At 34.4% G+C, this 21538-nt stretch overlaps 1 protein-coding gene and 1 long non-coding RNA gene across 2 annotated transcripts; both read right to left on the reverse strand.

Moving 5' to 3' along the window:
* Positions 1-1202: 1202 nt before the first annotated feature.
* LOC149185373 (uncharacterized) lies at positions 1203-2242 on the reverse strand. Its single transcript, XM_089419085.1, has 3 exons — positions 1970-2242; positions 1671-1870; positions 1203-1592 (listed from the first exon to the last, which is right to left on the reverse strand). The coding sequence occupies exons 1-3, from the start codon at positions 2228-2230 to the stop codon at positions 1274-1276; spliced, it is 780 nt and encodes a 259-aa protein (XP_089275211.1). The 5' UTR covers positions 2231-2242; the 3' UTR covers positions 1203-1273.
* A 121-nt stretch (positions 2243-2363) lies between these two features.
* On the reverse strand, positions 2364-5378 carry LOC149185374 (uncharacterized). The gene is made up of 3 exons (XR_016257838.1): positions 5301-5378; positions 2714-2984; positions 2364-2621 (listed from the first exon to the last, which is right to left on the reverse strand). It is a non-coding gene; the product is annotated as an uncharacterized LOC149185374 (long non-coding RNA).
* Positions 5379-21538: the final 16160 nt, after the last annotated feature.

Below are 21538 nucleotides of genomic sequence, written 5' to 3' on the forward strand. Positions count from 1 at the left end.
GAAGTGCTCCCAATGCTATAGTTTCTTTCATCGACATGCTCATCAAATAATTGGAGTCGACAAGTTGGCCTGTCAACTGTAACAACAAAAAAAGTTCATATAGTTATGCCTATGCATTGCAAATGATAGTATATCATATTTCACATGAAAAAATGCATAACATCAGATTTACCATTTTTGTGTATAATAGAATGTTGCACTAACTCAGGCATGTGGTCCACAGTTCTTTGTCGTTGAGAAGACAACTCCAGCTGTTCATTCATGCTCTTTTTTTTTGCACGAACTCGTCCAACCCTTTCAAATTGTAGTTTATCTTTCCCTGCATTTGACTTGTGACCAAAACACCTTTTCTTATTGACTGGGCTCAAGAAACTATGTTTTCTCTTGGTAGTGATCTTGGATGGAGTTATAGTATTGAAAAACATTTTGTTGTATTCTTGACATACTTTGTCTACCAAGTTGTTTAATGCATATGCCTGTTCCAAATTTGTAGGTATTATGGATCTCAATTTCTCATGAGTTGATGAGTTAACACATTTCATCTCATCATCTTCAAATAATGCACTATCTGGTCGTACATTGGTCGTTTCAACATTATATGAGAAATTATCTAAATTATCATTGCTTGTTTCATTATGATAATTTAGAATGGGAGGAGAATCAAAGCATGGTAGAAGCTCTGTTTGGATTTCTGGGCCCAATATAGGTGACTCATTCAAATCAAATAAAATTCTAGGAATTTCTGTAGTAGGATTAGTGACATTAGGGAATACATTTTCACCCAAGCTAATGTTACTTGCCAACATCTCAACTTTCAATACATGTTTACAGATGTTTCCATTTAAGGCCCACTTGCAATTACAAAAGTGTAGAGTGGAATCTTTATATATGACATTGTACCAAATATCACGAGTATTGTTATTTTGGCTACGAACCCAATAATCGTTGTTACTCTTTTCATCAGGCACACAATCTTCATTTGGGATTTGGTTAGCTCTACACCTGGATGAATTCAACTGTTCCTCAATTTTTCTGGGTCGTACAAAACCAGCTTCTTTTAAACGTTGCATATGATTGTAATATAATACAACCTTTGTCAACAACACATAAATCAACCAATCAACCCGCCTATGGCATGCATTGTTTTTCTCACTTAGGTACCTCTGCTTGATATACCAATGGTAAGACTCAATTGCATTATTTGTATTTTGATTGGAATGTGGAAAATTTCTGTACGCTTTTGCCCACATATCTGTAGAAAGAAATTTATTGGTTATGAATTAATAACTATACATATGACATGCAAAAAAGAGTCATTAAAGCCACTTATAAGAAACTTACATATTTTGTTGTTGGCTAACCAAGTTGCTTTAAAATATTCCAAAAACTTTGTATGGTCACTGAATCCTTCAAATAAATTTTCAACTGCCTTTTTTACAGATTCATCATCTGCACATGTGTGCATGATTTCTCCTAAAGCACGGAAAATTCGGATTTGGTTTTCCCTTCCTTGGACTTTGTTTCCAACATTCTTCAACCATGCACGACGAACATGCCACACACATAATAATATTGTACAGTTGATTGAAGACCTGGAATAACATAATTTTTAGAGAGAATATACATTAAGAATATTTTTATGTCTCTTATAAAAAGAATAAACACATCACCTTAATGCTTCAATTTCAGCAGTAGCATCATCTGTAATGAAGGCTTTAACATGCCAATCTGGTTGCTCTTTCTTCCCAATGGCAAAGAGAGTTGACATCCATTTACAAATATCAACTATAGTATTGCGTGATGATATCACCCAAGCTACTGGAACCCCATTGTGATGTTTGTCGAAGACCATTAAAGTGTAAAGTTGATACTACATTACAAACAAAGTACATAATTATATTTATATAAGATACAAGCATTAAAATGGTGTTGAATAAATGAATTAGATTTAGGGTAATTTTGTACTCACCCCGTACTTATTTGTACCAAATGTTGAATCCATTGAGATTATATTGTTGTGAGAATATTTTAGCATCATTGAACGCATCCACTTTGTCTGTATGCCTATGATAAAAGGGATGTTTTCAGCAAGATCTTGTTTCTGGTAGAAGAAAAAGCTCTCAGTGTGTTCCTTATACCAACATTCTACACTGATTGGATCACTTTGATCTTTAACATACTCTAGCCTTATGGTATCATTGTAAATGTTTAATATATCTTGTCTTGTCATGTATGTATCTCGAGATGTCCCTATGTATAACTCACCGAATCCATCCTTCACATCAGAGATGAACTTATCCCATATCATTGTAACATTAAAACCTCTTTGGATTAAATGTTGGACAATAGATTGCATATCCCTTGTTAAATGTGGTGCATAACTGAATCTCATAGGCCTACTGATTGCATCTTTTCCATGACAAACAACATTGGATTTATCAATATGCCTACATGCAGTATATATTATTACAGCATCATCTGGTCTAAGTTGAAGTCGCCGCACAATGAAGTGACATTGGCAACCAACTTTAATACTTTCACGTTGATTGTGTTTTTTGTTTTGATCTGAGGATGCACTCATAATTCTGTTGTTGCACTTCGGACCATATGCACACCAATAACTATATATAAAACATTTACAACAAATTAGATATAAAATTTATGCATATTGAAAAGAATTATACATATATTGAAAAAAGATATAAAGACTCACATCATGTACTCCAGATATGTTGAAAAATATGTTTGTCCGATATCCTCTGCTTTTTTACTTCGTTGAGAAGCAAGAAGAAATTGAGTGGGTGCCCGTTCACTCGATTCCTCTCCTCTTATAAAATCATCAAGTCGACAATATGGAATAATTGCAACTTGGTCCCCATTAATCTCTGTCCATGTTAAATCTTCTGCTGAAAATTCAATCATATCCTCCGGGTCTTCAACTTCCAACTCATTAATCCTCTCCCACTTCTTCATTCTTCAAATACCTATAAAAATTGCATCGAAAATAATTTGGTTTGAGTAGATATTATGGTCTTGATTAATGCATATCACTAAGAATAGCAATCACATTTTTAGGTAACTATTTTATACTTTTCAGGTAAACCACTTTGGTAAAGGTAATATTTGGGTCATTAATCAACTTATAGATTTCATGCAAATTTAGACTAACCATGTATGACATATGATGTCTTTGTGGAGGTGGTGTCACCATGTTGGTCTCATGGTACAACTTGTGATGAGTGGTTGAGGTGGAAGGGGTCGAAGGGAAATATAGTTATAGATTAGTTGGGTTTTATGTTTTTTTAAATCTTAATAAAATGAGATATGCTAAAGTAGTGTCTATTGTTATTGATTATGAATTGATATCTATTATTTATTAGTCATCTAATTTATATGGTTGCAATAGTTTCATTGAACTTTTCTAATCAAACATATTGTTTTTCAAAAACACAAGCTTTGGAAGTAATTTTTTTTTACTTTGATATATATTGATATAAACTTTGCGGCTAGTTGTAAGAATTAGAATCCTACTTTTGTCGGTACATTTGATGAACTCGGTAGGTTATTTATTTATTCAATATGTGTGTGCTTTTATTAAAATGTGTTAGTTGTATTTCTTTCTCCACTTATAAATAAATGTTAAGAACATTGATTTGGCTCCTAAGACATAAAACTTAATAAACCATAACCGGTTTTATATCATTTGGTAACAAATTTCAAAATCTCAATGACAAATACGTGAATTATTTCCATTTTAGTATAACAAAATTTCCATTTAGATATTAACAAGAGTATTTTCGGAACATATTTCAATTTGTACAAAATAAATTATTTTATGGCCCCTGTGGGGAAATTTAGTTTGTTCAAGTTATGATTGCTTTTATGTGTCTTCCTTCACTTATGGTGTGAAAAAGTAAGCTCAAATAAACTATGAACAAAAGCTCTTGAAACTTGATGCCCTTTGTTCAAAGTCCCACTCCTAATGAAGTAAAAATGCTTTGGTTAGTAAAAAAATATGTGTGGATTATGGACCACTTAAGTTATGTGACTTGTGAAAAATAAAAAAACAAATTAAAAACGATGTCACACTTCGTTTCTCTTAAGAGGCTAGCTATAAACTTTCATTCACAAATATGTAGTGTTCAATTAAAAAAACAAAATTATATCTTGAATAAGTAAAAACTTACATTACTTAGGGTTATTGGTTTAGCTTACATCATTATGGGTAGATAAAATTTGGATACTAAAAAAATAATTTATTGATAGTCCACCAAAAAAATCTATTACTCTACATATATTTGTAAGTCATTAACTTATAACTTTATCTCCTTAAGTGAATTTATCATTTCAAAAAAATTTCATATCATAATAAAAATTTTGTTCATAAGTTTCATTAGCAAACCAAAAAAAATTTCATTTCTGCAGTAATCATATAAGAAAAGTTTTGTCCCTAACTTACGAATTAATCAATAAGATTTATCTTGTCTTGAAGATGAATCATAATAATTATAATTAGTTCTAAAAAAAACTTCACAAAACTTCTTCAATGTAATTACTGCAAAAAGTTTTGAAGATAAATCATAATAATTATAATTAGTTCTAAAAAAACTTCACAAAACTTCTCCAATGTGATTACTGCACAAAGTTTCTCAAACATAGATGACAGAAACTTAAATTTAGAAACTTACCACTTCATCAACATAGATTACAGAAACTTAACTTTAGAAACTTAGCACTTCATCACATAGAGTTGTTCTTTATCGATGTTGCTTTGGAATCCATCGCATGGGTTATTTTTTTTATCGATGTTGCTTTGGAATCATCGAATGGGTTATTTTTTTATCGATGTTTCCAGCCAACCTATGTAATTTATCAGCAAGACGAATGTAAAGAAAAATAGTTTCTGAGCTATGGAATTCATCAAATAGAGTTATTCTTTATCGATGTTGCTTTGGAATCCATCGCATGGGTTATTTTTTATCGATGTTTCCAGCCAACCTATGTAATTTATCATCAAGAAGAATGTAAAGAGAAATAGTTTCTGAGCTATGTCTCACAGTAGAAATATGCATTAAAATTTTCATGGCAGCTTAAAAAGCAAAAAAACATGATAGGTTTGGGCAACTTGGGCAACTTAAGAGCCTCCGAGGCTCTTATAAACCTGACACGCAGTCCCTTTCCGAATGTTGACCCGTTCTTTAAGATGGATGTATAAACCCTGAAATTTAAATCGTGCATCGTAGATTCATCATGGAAAAAAACAAATTGAAAAGGCATCCATGCTAACAGAATAAACTTACCTGTTTCAAAACGCAGACGCAGACGCAGAAATGGACCCTGGTTTCAAAACGCCGACGCAGAAATGGATGCCGAAATGGATACCATGATTTCGCCCTTTCGCTGTTATTTAAAAGGCCCCGAATTCAGCTATCAGACGGCGGGAAATTTATAGCGTGGTAGATTTGCGGCGCCGGAAATCTCAGGCGATCTCAATCGTATTCAAAAGCCGGAAATCTCGGAAAGCCAGAAATCTCGGGCGGGCATTGCATTTACGCCATGGGGGGATGGGTATGACATGGATCCCATGCTAAGAGGCGACATGGATCCCATGCTAAGAGGCGGCATTAATGGCCCAATAGCATGGGATCTATTGCTTGCCAACAGAGAGAGTTGAATGGGGCTTGGCCCATCCTCCCTAATAGGGCCAGAGATGAGGGCCCATTAGCTAAAAGGCATTGTACAAGATGGAAAGGCAAGAGGTGAGAGCCCACAAACATGCCTTTAATTGGATCAAGGCTGATACAAACCTTCTCCCCGATGCTCACTTCCCAGCCTAAGTTGGCACAAAACCAGTAGTGAAATTTCATGAAATTGTGCGAAATGTATGAGCAGCGGGCCACTTGAGCACGAAATGAAGTCCAATCTTTTAATTTCATATTATTTAAGTATTTGTCTCGAATAATATCCTGCCAACAACCAGATCCATTGGCAAAAATGTACATATACAAGTGCTGACATTATTTAAGTATTTTTCTCGAATAATATCCTGCCAACCACCAGATCGATTAGCAAGAATGTACATATACAACTGCTGATCATTCATCTCTGCCCAAGAATCTCGATAATTGTTGTCGAACATTGGTGGGGACAATTAATGACGACATAATCTGTGAGTTCTGCAAAATAGGAGTTTGGCATTTTAGTTAGGGTATGATTTTAAAGCAAACATGTATATCGTTGGATATGAAGTTACTTCGATATAGTTTTCACTTGTGTGACTATTGAGGGTATTATTGGTAATGCTTCAGTTGTGGGTGTAAGATATTATCTCCAAAAATGGTTAGTGGTAATATTTAAATAAAAAAAATGTTATTAGGGCAATGTAGCTTTTTTTAAGTAATATTGATTAATTTAATTTTATAAAAAAAATATTATTAAAAAAAATATTTTTCAAATATTTGATGAATCTGAATTTGAAGGTTTAATTATGAGCTTTGTTTAATCTAATATTATTTGAACCACTTTCTTATATATTTTATGTTGTAATTTATGGGTATGGTTGTAATATTCATGTATGACTTAATTTGTGAATATGGTTGCAATATTCGTCTATCCATCTATGTTTTGCAAGAAAATTATCTAAAATTAAAATCCTTGAAATAACTCATACTCAAATAAATAACATATTTAGCATCAATTACTTTGCACTATAATTTAAAAGTATTTACATAAAAAATTGAATAGGAATAAGGTGTAAATAAATATACTTACTAGAGTTAACATATTTAGCATCAATTGCTTCCCACCATAATTTAAGAGTTTTTGCATAAAAAATTGAATAGGACTAAGATGTAAATAAATATACTTACCAGAGTTACTTTCTACCATTATTTATGTTTTCCTAGCTACTTATGTAGGTGTAAAATTATAACTTTGTAGACTTACTAGTGGTTACTACCCACCAAAATTGCTTCATTCTCACCAAAGCAACATTATAGGATTCCATTTTCCAATTTACCACTATTAATTCACCTCTCAACATATTCAATCCTACCAAATAAACATTATAGAATTCCATTTTCTCATTTACCACTATTAATATAACAGTGACCAATATATATTATAATTTTTTATGCAATTTTTAAGCTACCTTCTGGCATTGGTGCCTATATATCTTTAAAAGTGATTAGTTTTAGATAATTAATTTGATAGGTGTGTATATTTTGGAATATTCTTAGTAATACTAATAAATAAAAGTTGATACTTATCTCAAAATAGTCATATCCTTTTTGTCATTTTAATTAAATTATTTATTTAAAAAATGTCATAAACTCATGTGTCATATGAATATCGATTGTGGTTTTTTTGGCTATATATATATATATATATATATATATATATATATATATATATATATATATATATATTTATTACTACTACTAATAATAATAAAGTTATAATTTTTATGGTTTTTTAATTACATCTATATATTTGTTATTTGTGTATTTTGGAACAAAGCTTCTAAAATTTTAATTTAATTAACAATAATTATTAGGTGATAGTAGAGATTTAATTTCCACATAATATTATAGAATATTCTTAGCAGTATTCATAAATTAAATGTTTAAATTTATTTCCAAATTAGTTGTGCATTTTTCCCCTTTTAATTAAATTGCTTAGTTAAAAAAAAATGTTATATGAACAAGTGTCATATGAAATGAGTTATGGTTTTTCTCTGAATTTAAAATTTTGTGATTCATAGAGATTTGAGATTATTCCAATTCATAAGTTCATATTCTAATTAGATGGGGAAATTAGTATATAAGTAAATTTTATTTAGCAAAATGGTCCACTCTAAGATGTGTAATTCCTTTTTTTCCTCAAAATAAATTAGATTTGTGCAATATGGCTCTTGCCCAACAATCTCCTAGGCATTTGAGATTATTCCAATTCTAATAAGTTCATATTCTAATTAGATGGGGAAATTAATATATAAGCAAATTTTATTTAGCAGAATGGTCCATTTTACAATAAGATGTGTAATTCCCTTTTTTTTCTCAAGTTAAAGTTGACTCATGACCATTTTATACATGGTTAATCAAGTAAATGTGTACATTGATAAGACATTCTTCATGTTGCAATAGTTTTTTTGTTATATCTATAAACCATTTGGTTAAATCAACTGCATTAATCTTTTTAATGTCACTATATTTCAATACTAATAACGATAGTTAATATTGTGCTCTTAATCATGGGGATGAGAATTGATATTGTAATTTTATTGAATACTCTTTGAATGAAGTGTTTATGATATGTTGCAAGGTGGCATAATTAATTACGTCGTTATTGAGTGCATACTGATAACTTGATCTGATCGCTCGATTGTTTTCATACATTGATCACAATATTTTCATACTCATAGCCCCAAGGGTTACCTCAATTGGTCAAATAAGTCCTCACCGATCAGGAGGTCACAGGGTCAATTCTCCCTGAAGCCCTTGGGGTTAGGCCTAGTTATTGGCCACGGGGCTTGATTTCCTTCAGGGTTGATCAGCTCAGATATTTCCGTGGATGTAACGGCCATGCAGTGACCGCGGGTGCCCGTGAACTACCCAATATATATATATATATATATATATATATATATATATATATATATATATATATATATATATATATATATATATATATCTATATATATATATATATATATATATCTATATATATATATATATATATATATATATATATATATATATATATATATCTATATATATATATATATATATATATATATATATATATATATATATATATATATATATATATATATGAAAAAAAATGATAGTTATTATTGTATTTATGTTTGAATCTTTGAAATTATGTGTAATGCAAGTGAAGAAAAACATAGGATAGAATATGTTGAACAAATTGTTGTTGAGTCGAGAGGCCCATTCTATAGCCCAGTATGATGTGTAATGTTGTCTATCCATCATCAAAGTTGAAATTTTGCTTATGTGGGGCAAAATAAAAATTAAAAAATAAAAATATAAAAATAAAAATAATTAAATAACTATACAAAACATTTAAATAATGTGGACTTATAAAAAAAATTACACTTGAAGAAATTGGATCCCTCTTGGCTCATGTTAGATCTGTATTTGAGATGGATCTATGTTAGAAATCGGATCCCTCTCGGCTCAAGTTAGATCTATATTTAAAATCGATACATGCTAGTTTACAAAATGATTTATCCATTAATTTGCTCATTATATGGTTAGATGGCCCATCCGATCACTCGATTATTTTCATACATTTTTCACAAGATTTTCATACTCATAAATGATAGCTATGATAGTTATTATTGTATTTCTGTTTGAATCTTTGAAATTATGTGTAATGTGTAATTGGGATGTAGAGAAACCTAGGATAGAATTTCGTGAACAAATTGTTGTTTATTTTAAAGAATGATTTGTTTATCGATTTTCTCATTATGTGGTTAAAAATTCTTAACACTATCTAAACTGCCAAATGGTAACCAAGTTATCTAAACTGTCAATTTGATGGGTTGTTTCATTTTGAAATTGCAACCCCAGAGGGAGCTCTCAAATTTGACGGACTATCTCATTTTGAAATTTGAAACATAGAGGAGCCTAAGCATCCAACATTCCACCGAATCATTTATTTGATTTTGGTAGGGACGCAATGTTGTGTTGGATGTGACAAATCATGTGGGTGCATTCTACAAGGTTTCTCCACCTCCTTCCATAAAACATATGCGGGTGTCACTAATAGTGGCAGAAATTGCTAATTTTATGGATTTTAATTTATTTCAGCTTTACCTAAAGCTTGCGGTTAAATACAGTAGTGGTGGAAATCACTAATCTGATCATTTTCCCATCACATTACAGTGGTAGAGAGAGGAGACGTGATTGGGTATGCCATTCAAGTTTAATCGAATATGGCTAGAGGATGCCAATTTTAACACACTTATTAATGAGTTCTGGACTCTCCACAGGGTTGTAGTTTCTCCTCCCATGCAGTCCATCCATGGGAAACTGCATGCATTAAAATTGGAGGTCATAAAGTGGGAGCGTAATAAGAAAAGAACCATGATTAAGGAATTAGTTGGCATCAAAAGGGAGTTGGAAAGAATAGGTAAGATCCTGGATGTTAGAAACCTTTCCCCAGACCTCATCAAGAGTATAAAGGAGTTGGAAGAAAAGAAGAAGAGGATTATGCATATTCAAGAGGTCACCTTGCAATTGAAAAGTAGAGTGTTGTGGCTCAAAGAGGGGGGTAGGAACACTAAATGTTTCCACATGTATGCAAATTACAGGAAGAACATCAATACGAATATTAATGATTCTAATGCTAATTTCGTAGATTCCACTTCAGATATACAAAGGCAGATGTTTCTTTCTTTAAGATCCCCTACCAGGAATGGGGGCTACACAACTTCAAGACCAGATATGGGGGCCAAAGTCTTATCCCACCATGTTCAATCAGGATAAAAAGCAGGAATTATAGAAACCTGTTGTTTTGGAGGAAGTAAACAAGCTTCTAAAATCCTTCGGATGGATGGTCAAATTTTTCATTCATTTTTTTGACCTGTTAGGGTCGAATTTAGTGAAAGTGGTGGAAGAGTCCAAGATTGGGGGACATATCAATGGATATATCAACTCCACATTCATTGCTCTAATTCCAAAGCACAAGGAGTTATTTTCCTTCAAGGACTACAAAACCATATCGTATATAATCTATTATACAAGCTTATCTCCAGGATCATTGCAATGCAAATTAAGTCTACCCTATCCTCATACATTTTTCTAGAAGAATATGGTTTCTTACGGGACATATTGATTCATGATGCTGCGTCCACAACATAGGAATGCTTACATTCCATCCACACGAAGAAAATTAAAGTTGTAGTCATGAAGGTGGATTTACAAAAAGCTTACGATTGTGTTGATTGGACCTTCCTCTACATCATTATTCATATGATTGGCTTGGATATGCAAAATATTGAATGGATTATGGCCTGTGTATCATTATGATGTTATAATTAATGGATATCCCGATTTCATGTATACCAAGATCAACGAATGCCGCTACCTTAACAATCCAAATGTCAATTAACCTATCTGTGTATCATTACGATGTTATAATTAATGGATATCCCAATTTCATGTATACCAAGATCAACGAATGCCGCTACCTTAACAATCCAAATGTCAATTAACCTATCTACGGTTCAAACCTTCCAAAGCATTACACCTCCTTCTGGAATTCTTTAAACTTACCGTTCTGCTCGATCATATCCACACACAGACCTTTGGCTTCTCGTTATCTCCGTTGGACGCTCTCTGACTCTGCACCGAAACAGAGTTCTGTGCTCTACGCATTGGTTTATTCCAGCGCTAGGGCAACTGCATCTACAATCATTTGAATGGAGGAAACTGATGGTCAACCTCCTTAACGATCAGTCCAACAATCGGTCGATGGCTATACCTACTCGTTTATCCCAGCAAAGAACCAAACCCCATTTCCATCACCACAGCAAACAAGCGACGGCTCTCACATACTCATCGATTTCTCTTTTTTTTGCCAAAACGACTCTGTTCAGCTTATAACAAAATCGGTCACAGGTATTTTTAACCAGCGCTAATCTCCGACACACCACCAGTTTTGAATGCATAACCACTGACTATACTCACGCCCATCAACGATTCTACGCAGGGAAAAAAAAACACTTACAGTTTACAGATGAAACATATACGGTCAAGAACCGATTCATTCAGAGGTTACCCCTGCATACATTCCGGAACTAACTCCAGGCGCAGAATCACAACACAAAGGATATTAAAACCAGACAATTCATACAAAATCGAATTCAACAATATGCATATGGCTCAAAAGTCAAATTCCAACTGCTGTGCAGCAGCAGCAGCTATTTTACTTTATTCATTTGTCGCGATCCGGCGCCCCACATTTTCTCCCGTCTTTTATGTCACCGCCATTACCATCTTTTCACCGTTTCCTTGTTTGTGTTCCCAAAGGAGGAGGAAGATCAGATCTGAGCTCTGCACAATAACTGCTCACCTACAGCATTAAAGAATAAGCATGACCGAGAAGGAAAGTATCAGCCGCAACATTTAGCAGTCTTGGGTTTCAACACAACCGACTCAAAAATACAGCAAAAGATTAGATCTGTTCATTATGAACAGCATAAACTTTATCAGCAAATTAAAGCGGTGAATACCCTTTCCCGCACTATAAATAGAAACAGAAACAGAAGAATAAATATATAGAGATATAGAGAGCAAATGGGAGCACACAACAGTGTAGAACAGAAGAGTTTTTTTTTATTGCACAGCAGTGCTGAAATTTTCTGAAATAGTTGTTTTCTGGAACTGAAGCGTTTCTGTTGTAATCCCTCTGTCAAGAGGAAGATACTCTTTAGCATAATACTTTGTGAAGATCCCTCTATGTGAGGAAGACTTATTTTATCACTTAGTTTATTTTCATAAATAGAAATTTCTTTCTGTGCGTTGCTGTTTCACCAAAAGTTATTTTGTCAAAAATTTCTCGTAAGTCGAAAAATACTTGACGTAAAAAATTTCCTGTTGCTGCAACACCACGAACAGCAACTGAAAAAATTTATGTTGCTGCAACACCACGAACAGTGTTGCTGCAACACTACGAACAACAACTGAAAAAAACTGTGCTGCTGCAACACCGTTTCCAGAGAACAAATTTTTCTATTTTTCTGAGTTAAAAACAGAGTATTTTTCTGTGTCAAAGACAAAGTATTATTTTGATGAGTTTTTGATCCTGAGGCAAAGTAGAGTATTATTTTATGCTCTGTTCTTGTGTTTTTGAATTATCAGAAAACAGAGTATTACTCTCTGTTCACATTTTTGTTGTTTCAGAATTTATCAGAAAATTCTGAACAGTGGAAACAGAGGATTTTTCCACTGTATTTTGTTTGGAATAACCAGAAATTCCCGACATGGTATCAGAGCTTGTCCAGGCTCTTTGAAGACATCAAAGAAGCTGTAAGAAGATTTGTTGCTGCAGCAAATTATCCAGCAAAGCGAAAACGCTGTCAAGGTATTTTTCAGATTAGTTTTTTGTGTAGCTGCTGAAGACAATTAAGTGATTTTTTTTTACAGTCAAGTATTGCAAGAATGACCAGCACCAGCGTGGGTATGTTTAATACCCAGCTCCCACAGTTCAATGGGAAAAATTATGACTACTGGGCAATAACCATGAAAGCCGTGTTTGCCTCACATGATTTATGGGAACTTGTTGAATATGGATTTGAAGAGCCAGCAAATGAAGAAGAGTTTATTGGATTAACTCAGGCAGAGAAAGAGCTGTTGAAGAGCAATAAGAAGAAGGACTCAAAAGCCCTTGTATTCTTATATCAATCAGTGCATGAGAGTGTGTTTCCGAGGATAGCAGCAGCCAATACATCCAAAGAAGCATGGCAAACTCTCAAGAAAGCCTATCAAGGCATGGAGAAAGTGAAGACAACAAAACTACAGTTGCTGAGGAAAGATTTTGAGAACCTGCGTATGAAGGAGTCAGACAATATTGACTCATTCTTCACACAAGCAATTGGTTTGGTCACACAGATAAGGACTCATGGAGAAACTCTTGAAGAAAGGAGGATTGTGGAGAAACTATTGAGGTGCCTACCCTCAAAGTTTGATGTGATTGTCACCACCATAGAAGAGATAAAGGATCTCTCAAATTTTTCAGTTGATGAACTTCATGCATCACTGATAACAAATGAGCAGAGGTTGAGTAGAAATGAAAACTCATCTCTAGAGCAAGCCTTCAAGAATCAGATGTCATTTGGAAGAGGAAGAGGTCAAGGCAGAGGAAACAAGAGAGGAAGAGGAAGAAGCCAATACAGAGGCGGAAGAAATAGTCCAGCAAATGTTCAAGGAAGAGGCAGCAATCCAAATCAGAACCAAGGCCATGGCAGCAGTCAGCAAAGTGGACAACATCATGCTCAAGGACAAAGGTATGAAAAATCCAATGTCCAATGTTATTATTGTAAAAAATATGGGCACTATGCAAATGAATGTAGGAAAAAGCAGCATGATATGAGTAATAGATCTAGTGCAAATATCACTAGAGAAAATATTAGTCAAGATAATGTGTTGTTAGTTTGTAATATGGCTGAAACAAATAGTGAAGATATATGGTTTCTAGATTCTGGTTGCAGCAACCATATGACAGGAAACATAGCCCTGTTTTCTTCTTTAGATTAGAGTGTGCAGTCACAAGTCACACTTGGGACTGATAGTAAAATTTCTGTTATGGGAAAAGGAGAAGTTAAAATATTTACAAAGAAAGGTGAAAAGAAAACCATAGCAGATGTCTATTATGTTCCCGGAATGAAGTGTAATCTCTTGAGTATTGGACAGCTTGTTCAGAAGGGTTACAGTGTTTTCTTTGAGAATGATGTATGCACCATCATGGATAGATTACCCAGCAAACGTTGTATTGCTGAAGTGAAGATGACAAGGAACAGGATGTTCCCTCTCAGAATAAGGGCAGATCTGAAAAATAAAGAAGTAATTGCAGCAGTGACACAAGAGGCACTCCAAAGTGTACCAAAGGATGAAAATTGGTTGTGGCATTTGAGGTTTGGACATCTCAACTTTGGAGGTCTTAATTTGCTGAGTAGAAAAGGAATGGTAAGAGGATTACCATTGATAGAAAAGCCAGACAGCCTTTGTGAAGGGTGTATATTGGGAAAACAACACAGAGAAAGTTTTCCAACTGGGAAAAGCATAAGGGCAAAAGCACCATTAGAAATTGTCCACTCAGATTTATGTGGACCGATGCAAGCTCCATCACTTGCAGGCAGCCAATATTTTCTAACATTTATTGATGACTTTACCAGAAAGACTTGGGTTTATTTTCTGAAGAATAAGAGTGAAGTGTTTGAAAAATTCCAAAATTTCAAAGCACTTGTAGAAAATCAAAGTGGGCTGCGTATCAAGGTTTTGAGAACTGACAGAGGAGGTGAGTATATCTCCAAAGAATTTTTACGTTTTTGCAGAGAAAATGGAATTCATAAGCAATTTACAACAAGGTACACCCCGCAGCAAAATGGAGTTGCTCAAAAGAAAAACAGAACAATCATGGATATGGCAAGGAGCATGTTGAGGGCAAAGCATTTGCCAAATGATTATTGGGCTGAAGCTGTACACTGTGCAGTATATATTTTGAATAGATGTCCTACAAAAGTAGTGATGAACAAAGTGCCAGAAGAAGCATGGAGTAGGAGAAAGCAAGGAGTCACACACATGAAAGTTTTTGGTTGTGTGGCTTATGCACACATTCCAGATCAGCTAAGGAAGAAATTGGACAGCAAAGGGGAGAAATGTATTTTCATTGGATACAGTGAAAAATCCAAAGCTTACAGATTATATATCCCATCCACCAAGAAGTTTTTTGTGAGCAGAGATGTTCAATTTATTGAAGAGGAAGCTTGGGATGGAAGCATAGAGAAAACAGTTAATGTTAAAAACTGTTTGTCTCATGATGATGATGATGAGGAGTTGGCTGAAACACATCCCCAAACAGCAGCGCCAACAACAGAACAACAAAAGACACCTTTGAGGAGAAATGAGAGTGCTTCTCCAAGCACACCACAAGGAGGAAATTCAAGTGCATCTACAAGCACTTGCACACCGAATGAAAGAGGTAAGAAATTCATAAATTTAAGTGATATTTATGATGAAGGAATGAATTCTTTGTTTGCCTTGTATTGTCATGTTGATGACCCTGTTCATTTCGAAGATGCAATTAAAGATAAGAAATGGATAGAAGCTATGGATGAGGAGATGAATGCCATAGAAAGAAATAAGACATGGGATTTAGTTGATCTACCAAAAGGTAAAGAAGTCATTGGAGTTAAATGGGTCTACAAGACCAAGAGTAATGCTGAAGGCAAGATAGAAAGGCATAAGGCAAGACTTGTTGTCAAGGGATACAAGCAGCAATATGGGAGAGATTATGAAGAGACTTTCGCACCAGTTGCAAGAATGGAAACAGTAAGAGCAGTGCTGTCCATAGCAGCACAAAACAAATGGAAAGTTTACCAAATGGACGTGAAGTCAGCATTCTTGAATGGAGTATTAATGGAAGAGGTTTACATCGAGCAACCTCTAGGCTATGAGAAGAAAGGCCAAGAGCACAAAGTCTGCAGATTGAAGAAAGCTCTTTATGGGCTGAAGCAAGCACCAAGAGCGTGGTACAGTAGGATAGATTCCTATCTACTGGAAAACGGATTTGAGAAGTGTGAGGGAGAACCCACTGTTTACATCAAAGAAAAGGACTGTAAAATTTTAATTGTTGTGTTATATGTTGATGATGTGATTTTTACAGGTAATGATGACTACCTCATTGAAAATTTCAAATCAGTCATGAAAGAAGAATTTGAGATGACTGACATGGGTTTGCTGAGATACTTCTTAGGAATAGAAGTAGATCAAAATAAAAATGGAATTTTTATTTCACAGGCAAAATATGTAAATGAAGTGTTGAGCAGATTTAACATGCAGGACAGCAATGCAGCAATTACTCCGACAGTGATGGGATTAAAACTCAGCAAAGAGGACAGCAACAAAGATTTTGACCCTAGTGTGTACAAGAGCATAGTTGGCAGCCTCATGTATTTGATTGCAACTAGGCCAGCCATAATGTATGCTGTTAGTTTAATTTCCAGATTTATGGAGAAGCCAAAAGAAACACATTGGCAGGCAGCAAAGAGAATTTTGAGGTATGTTAAAGGTACAAAAAGGTATGGCATATTTTATACTGTTTCAGAATGTTCAGATTTAGTTGGATACACAGATAGTGATTGGGCTGGAAGTGTAGATGACCGGAAAAGCACATCTGGTTACATTTTTCACATAGGTTCAGGAGCCATTTCATGGGCTTCCAAGAAACAGCCAATTGTGGCATTGTCTACAGCAGAAGCAGAGTATGTGGCAGCTACAGCAGCAGCATGTCAAGCGGTTTGGATGAGGAGAATGTTGAGAAGTCTATGCCAGGAGCAGGCAACAGCAACAGTTATTTTTTGTGACAATAGCTCAGCTATTGCATTATCCAAGAACTCTGTATTCCACAAGAGAACAAAACACATAGACACAAAGTTTCACTACATCAGAGAATTGGTGAACAATGGAGAAATCATTTTACAACATTGCAGGACTCAGGAACAGGTCGCAGATATTCTAACAAAGCCATTGGATCAGAAAAGTTTTGAGTTTTTAAGGAAACTTCTGGGTATGACTGATAACCCAGCAGTTGAAATTAAAAGGGGAGTGTTGGAATATTAATTCCAACTGCTGTGCAGCAGCAGCAGCTATTTTACTTTATTCATTTGTCGTGATCCGGCGCCCCACATTTTCTCCCGTCTTTTATGTCACCGCCATTACCATCTTTTCACCGTTTGCTTGTTTGTGTTCCCAAAGGAGGAGGAAGATCAGATCTGAGCTCTGCACAATAACTGCTCACCTACAGCATTAAAGAAGAAGCATGACCGAGAAGGAAAGTATCAGCCGCAACATTTATCAGTCTTGGGTTTCAGCACAACCGACTCAAAAATACAGCAAAAGATCAGATCTGTTCATTATGAACAACAAAAACTTTATCAGCAAATTAAAGCGGTGAAGACCCTTTCCCGCACTATAAATAGAAACAGAAACAGAAGAAGAAATATATAGAGATATAGAGAGCAAAGGGGAGCACACAGCAGTGTAGAACAGAAGAGTTTTTTTTTATTGCACAGCAGTGCTGAAATTTTCTGAAATAGTTGTTTTCTGGAACTGAAGCGTTTCTGTTGTAATCCCTCTGTCAAGAGGAAGATGCTCTTTAGCATAATACTTTGTGAAGATCCCTCTACGTGAGGAAGACTTATTTTATCACTTAGTTTATTTTCATAAATAGAAATTTCTTTTCTGTGCGTTGCTGTTTCACCAAAAGTTATTTTGTCAAAAATTTCTCGTAAGTCGAAAAATACTTGACGTAAAAAATTTCCTGTTGCTGCAACACCACGAACAGCAACTGAAAAAATTTACGTTGCTGCAACACCACGAATAGCGTTGCTACAACACTACGAACAGCAACTAAAAAAAATTGTGTTGCTGCAACACCGTTTCCAGAGAACGAATTTTTCTGTTTTTCTGAGTTAAAAACAGAGTATTTTTCTGCGTCAAAGACAAAGTATTATTTTGATGAGTTTTTGATCCTGAGGAAAAGTAGAGTATTATTTTATGCTTTGTTCTTGTGTTTTTGAATTATCAGAAAATAGAGTATTACTCTCTGTTCACATTTTTGTTGTTTCAGAATTTATCAGAAAATTCTAAACAGTGGAAACAGAGGATTTTTCCACTGTATTTTGTTTGGAATAACCAGAAATTCCCGACAGAACCGATTCATTCAGAGGTTACCCCTACATACATTCCGGAACTAACTCCAGGCGCAGAATCACAACACAAAGGATATTAAAACCAAACAATTCATACAAAATCGAATTCAACAATATGCATATGGCTCAAAAGTCAAATTCTACAGAGACCAAAAAACAACAATTACAAATAGCCTCTTGTTCATGGCCAGATATTGAAAATCCATGGCCCTTCCAGCTGTTCTTAGACTTTACAGGAAAAAACCCCTGTCTCCTCCTCTGTCCGTTCTATTCTCCCCTACCAGCAGTTCTACCTTAGTCACCCCTAACTACTTCTTTCCACACAAGAAAGAATTAGTTATTCAGTTATAACTCAACATTTAACTAAACTTCAGTTATAACTCAACATTACCTACCCTTATTGAAATTAACACAAATTTACAACCAAGTCTTCCTCAAGTCTTGCATTTAGCCACAACATGTGACCACCCCGTCACATTGCTGGCCCAAGTCTAGATGCTCCTGCATCAAATAAAGGAAAATCTATGCTACTATATGAGGAGGGTTGACACAAAGAGATTGAACACATCGCTAATCAATTTGCCATGGCTACACAACCGATCGTTTCAGGATTAAAATATTTGGGATTAAACATTAAACCAAATAATTATAAGGTAAATGACTGGCTATGGATCACTCACAAATTTCACAAAGAAATATTTGGATAGGAACAATGGTGTTTGACTCTCGGGGGCAGAGTCACACTCACGTAATCTGTTTTGCAACAACTAGTAGGGTATTGGCCACATCTATTCTACCTCCCCACTACGATCATTCAAAAAATCAACATTATGGAAAAATTCATATGAGTAGACTCAGGAAAACATTTCAAATTCCATCTTACCAAATTGGAAAAACTCACCATTCCAAAGAGATATGGAGGTTGGGGGATCCTGAATCTAAATGTCTTTGGATATCCTCTCTTAACAAAATACCTACGGCATGGTTATTCGAAAAGTGTCAGGGGGTAGATATCATCAGAGCAAAATGCTTAGGGGACATAAAGGTTGAAATCTGGATGAGAGACTCAGAGATGGCCTAATTGGAAAACCTATCAGATTCACCATTTGGATTGGCTTTAAAAAAAATTAAGACTTGGGTCCTGAAGCGATCTCGTTGGTCCTTTGGCTTGGGGAAGGATATTATTATTGGGAAAGATCGAGATGTATATTCACTACTCAGAAGATTTAATTGCCAGATTAAATTCCAGGGGTATTATCTATCTTGTACATGCGATCAATACATGGAATGGAATCATACATGTCTGGAAGCGAGCAAAGAAGATTGGATTGATAGGTGAAGCTTCTGGTAAATGGGACAGATTGACTGTTGGGTTTTGCAGATCCGGTGTATGCAAAAATGACGAGGGAGACTAGATCATGTGGGATGGTCTATTTCACTGGGATCTATTTATGTTTCTGATACCTGTTCATATGTGGTATCATGTTCAACCTTCAACATACTTGTTGGTTCAATAGTTTTTCGAAAGTGCAGGTCTCATACAAGGCTATTTTTATATGCTTGGCTCGCATGGAGAAATAAGAAACTAACTTGGGAAAATTTGACGAAGGGAGGTATTTATGGACCTGGTCTATATGTACTGTGCAAGATGGCAGCGGAACAAAAAAAAATCACCTTTTGTTGTACTATCTAATCGCTATACAGGTATGGTCTAATATCTCAATCTTATTTTCCTTCTCTCATATGGTACATGACTCAATTGATTCTTGTTTGATGTGGTGGAGCGTGTGATCCAAAAAACAATTGGCAATTCCCCTTGGGGTTTTTTGGCAATTTGGAAGGCTAGAAACTCCACCATATTTGATGGCAAGACTCTATAGAACATATTATCAACAATATTTTTTTCTGGGTTAAGCCTTTGATGTAGATAAACACAGTGGATAAAGTGATTTCTTTGATAAAATTTGCTCCGTTGTTAGTTATTTTGATAGAGTAGCATAGGGTGGATCAAGTGGTCATGAATAGTGGCTTCACATCAATCAAGAATAACAGTATAAGATACACCCGTCTGGAGAAATGTAACTAGTATGAGAGTTGAATCCATTACAATATGGGATTTATTATGATTTGTTAAATTCCTAGATATATAAAGCATCTAGATCTTTGGAGACTCACAAGCACTAATCAACCACATGCTAGATATATCTTCCATCTCCCATCCTCATCTACAGGGTTGGCTTCACAATATCGAGTATCTTAAAAGGTCTTTCCATCATATTTCCTTCCCACACATTCAACACGAATATAATAGCACAGATGCCATGTCAAAGCATGGTATTTCGGATCTGATTAGTTGCTTACATATTACTCTTCTAGTTGACAATATCACCATGGATGTTGGAACTCTAACCCTCCCAAGTTGATTCTACATTTTTTTTTACGATCTCTGGACATTCCATGAGCTCGATGCTCAATGTCTCGATATCCTATATTTGATTTGTGCTCCACGGATATTCTCTAATTTTGTTGTTGAACTATGAACATATATTTGTTTTCTTTTGTCTCTATTGGTGACTTGTATATTGTATTTGGCCTTGAGGCATTTTGCACACTAGTATGTTATAATTGGCATCATATAACCTACATATGTTTATAACCTACATATATTTGGACAAATATCGTGACATGATGTACTGATTTATGTAATAATAATAACCAACCAATGTTTTTTTCTCTTGTATAAGAAAAAAAATTAAAAATTATATATCAACTTAAATTAACAACTCAATATCCATAAAATAAATTTAAAATTTATATATTAATTTCAGAGTACTGCATTTGGTCATTTTCAAGGTGTTTTTTTCAATTTTTTTTTGTCATTTTATATAATTGTGCATCGATTAAGTTAAAAATCTCATTAAATAATCAATCCATAAATAAATATGTAAATTCATTTCATAGTAGTGCATTCAACCATTTATAAGTTTTTCTTTACTTAATATTAACCTAAACTGTCTTTTAATAAATAAACATAAATTTTGTAGGATTTATTAAAACTCATCTCATAACCTATTTATA

This window comes from Pinus tabuliformis, chromosome 3_2, assembly GCF_031772625.1.
Source record: "Pinus tabuliformis cultivar Carrire ecotype Pingquan chromosome 3_2, CPIR1, whole genome shotgun sequence".
NCBI lineage: Eukaryota > Viridiplantae > Streptophyta > Pinopsida > Pinales > Pinaceae > Pinus > Pinus tabuliformis.

Bases quoted from the DNA above. Each gene is read 5' to 3' on its own strand.
- LOC149185373 (XM_089419085.1), bottom strand. From the start codon at position 2,230: ATGACAAGACAAGATATATTAAACATTTACAATGATACCATAAGGCTA. The intron at 1,871-1,969 runs GTGAGTACAAAA...TTTGTAATGTAG, and splicing joins TTGGTACAAATAAGTACGGG to TATCAACTTTACACTTTAAT. The intron at 1,593-1,670 runs GTGATGTGTTTA...ATGTTATTCCAG, and splicing joins GCTGAAATTGAAGCATTAAG to GTCTTCAATCAACTGTACAA.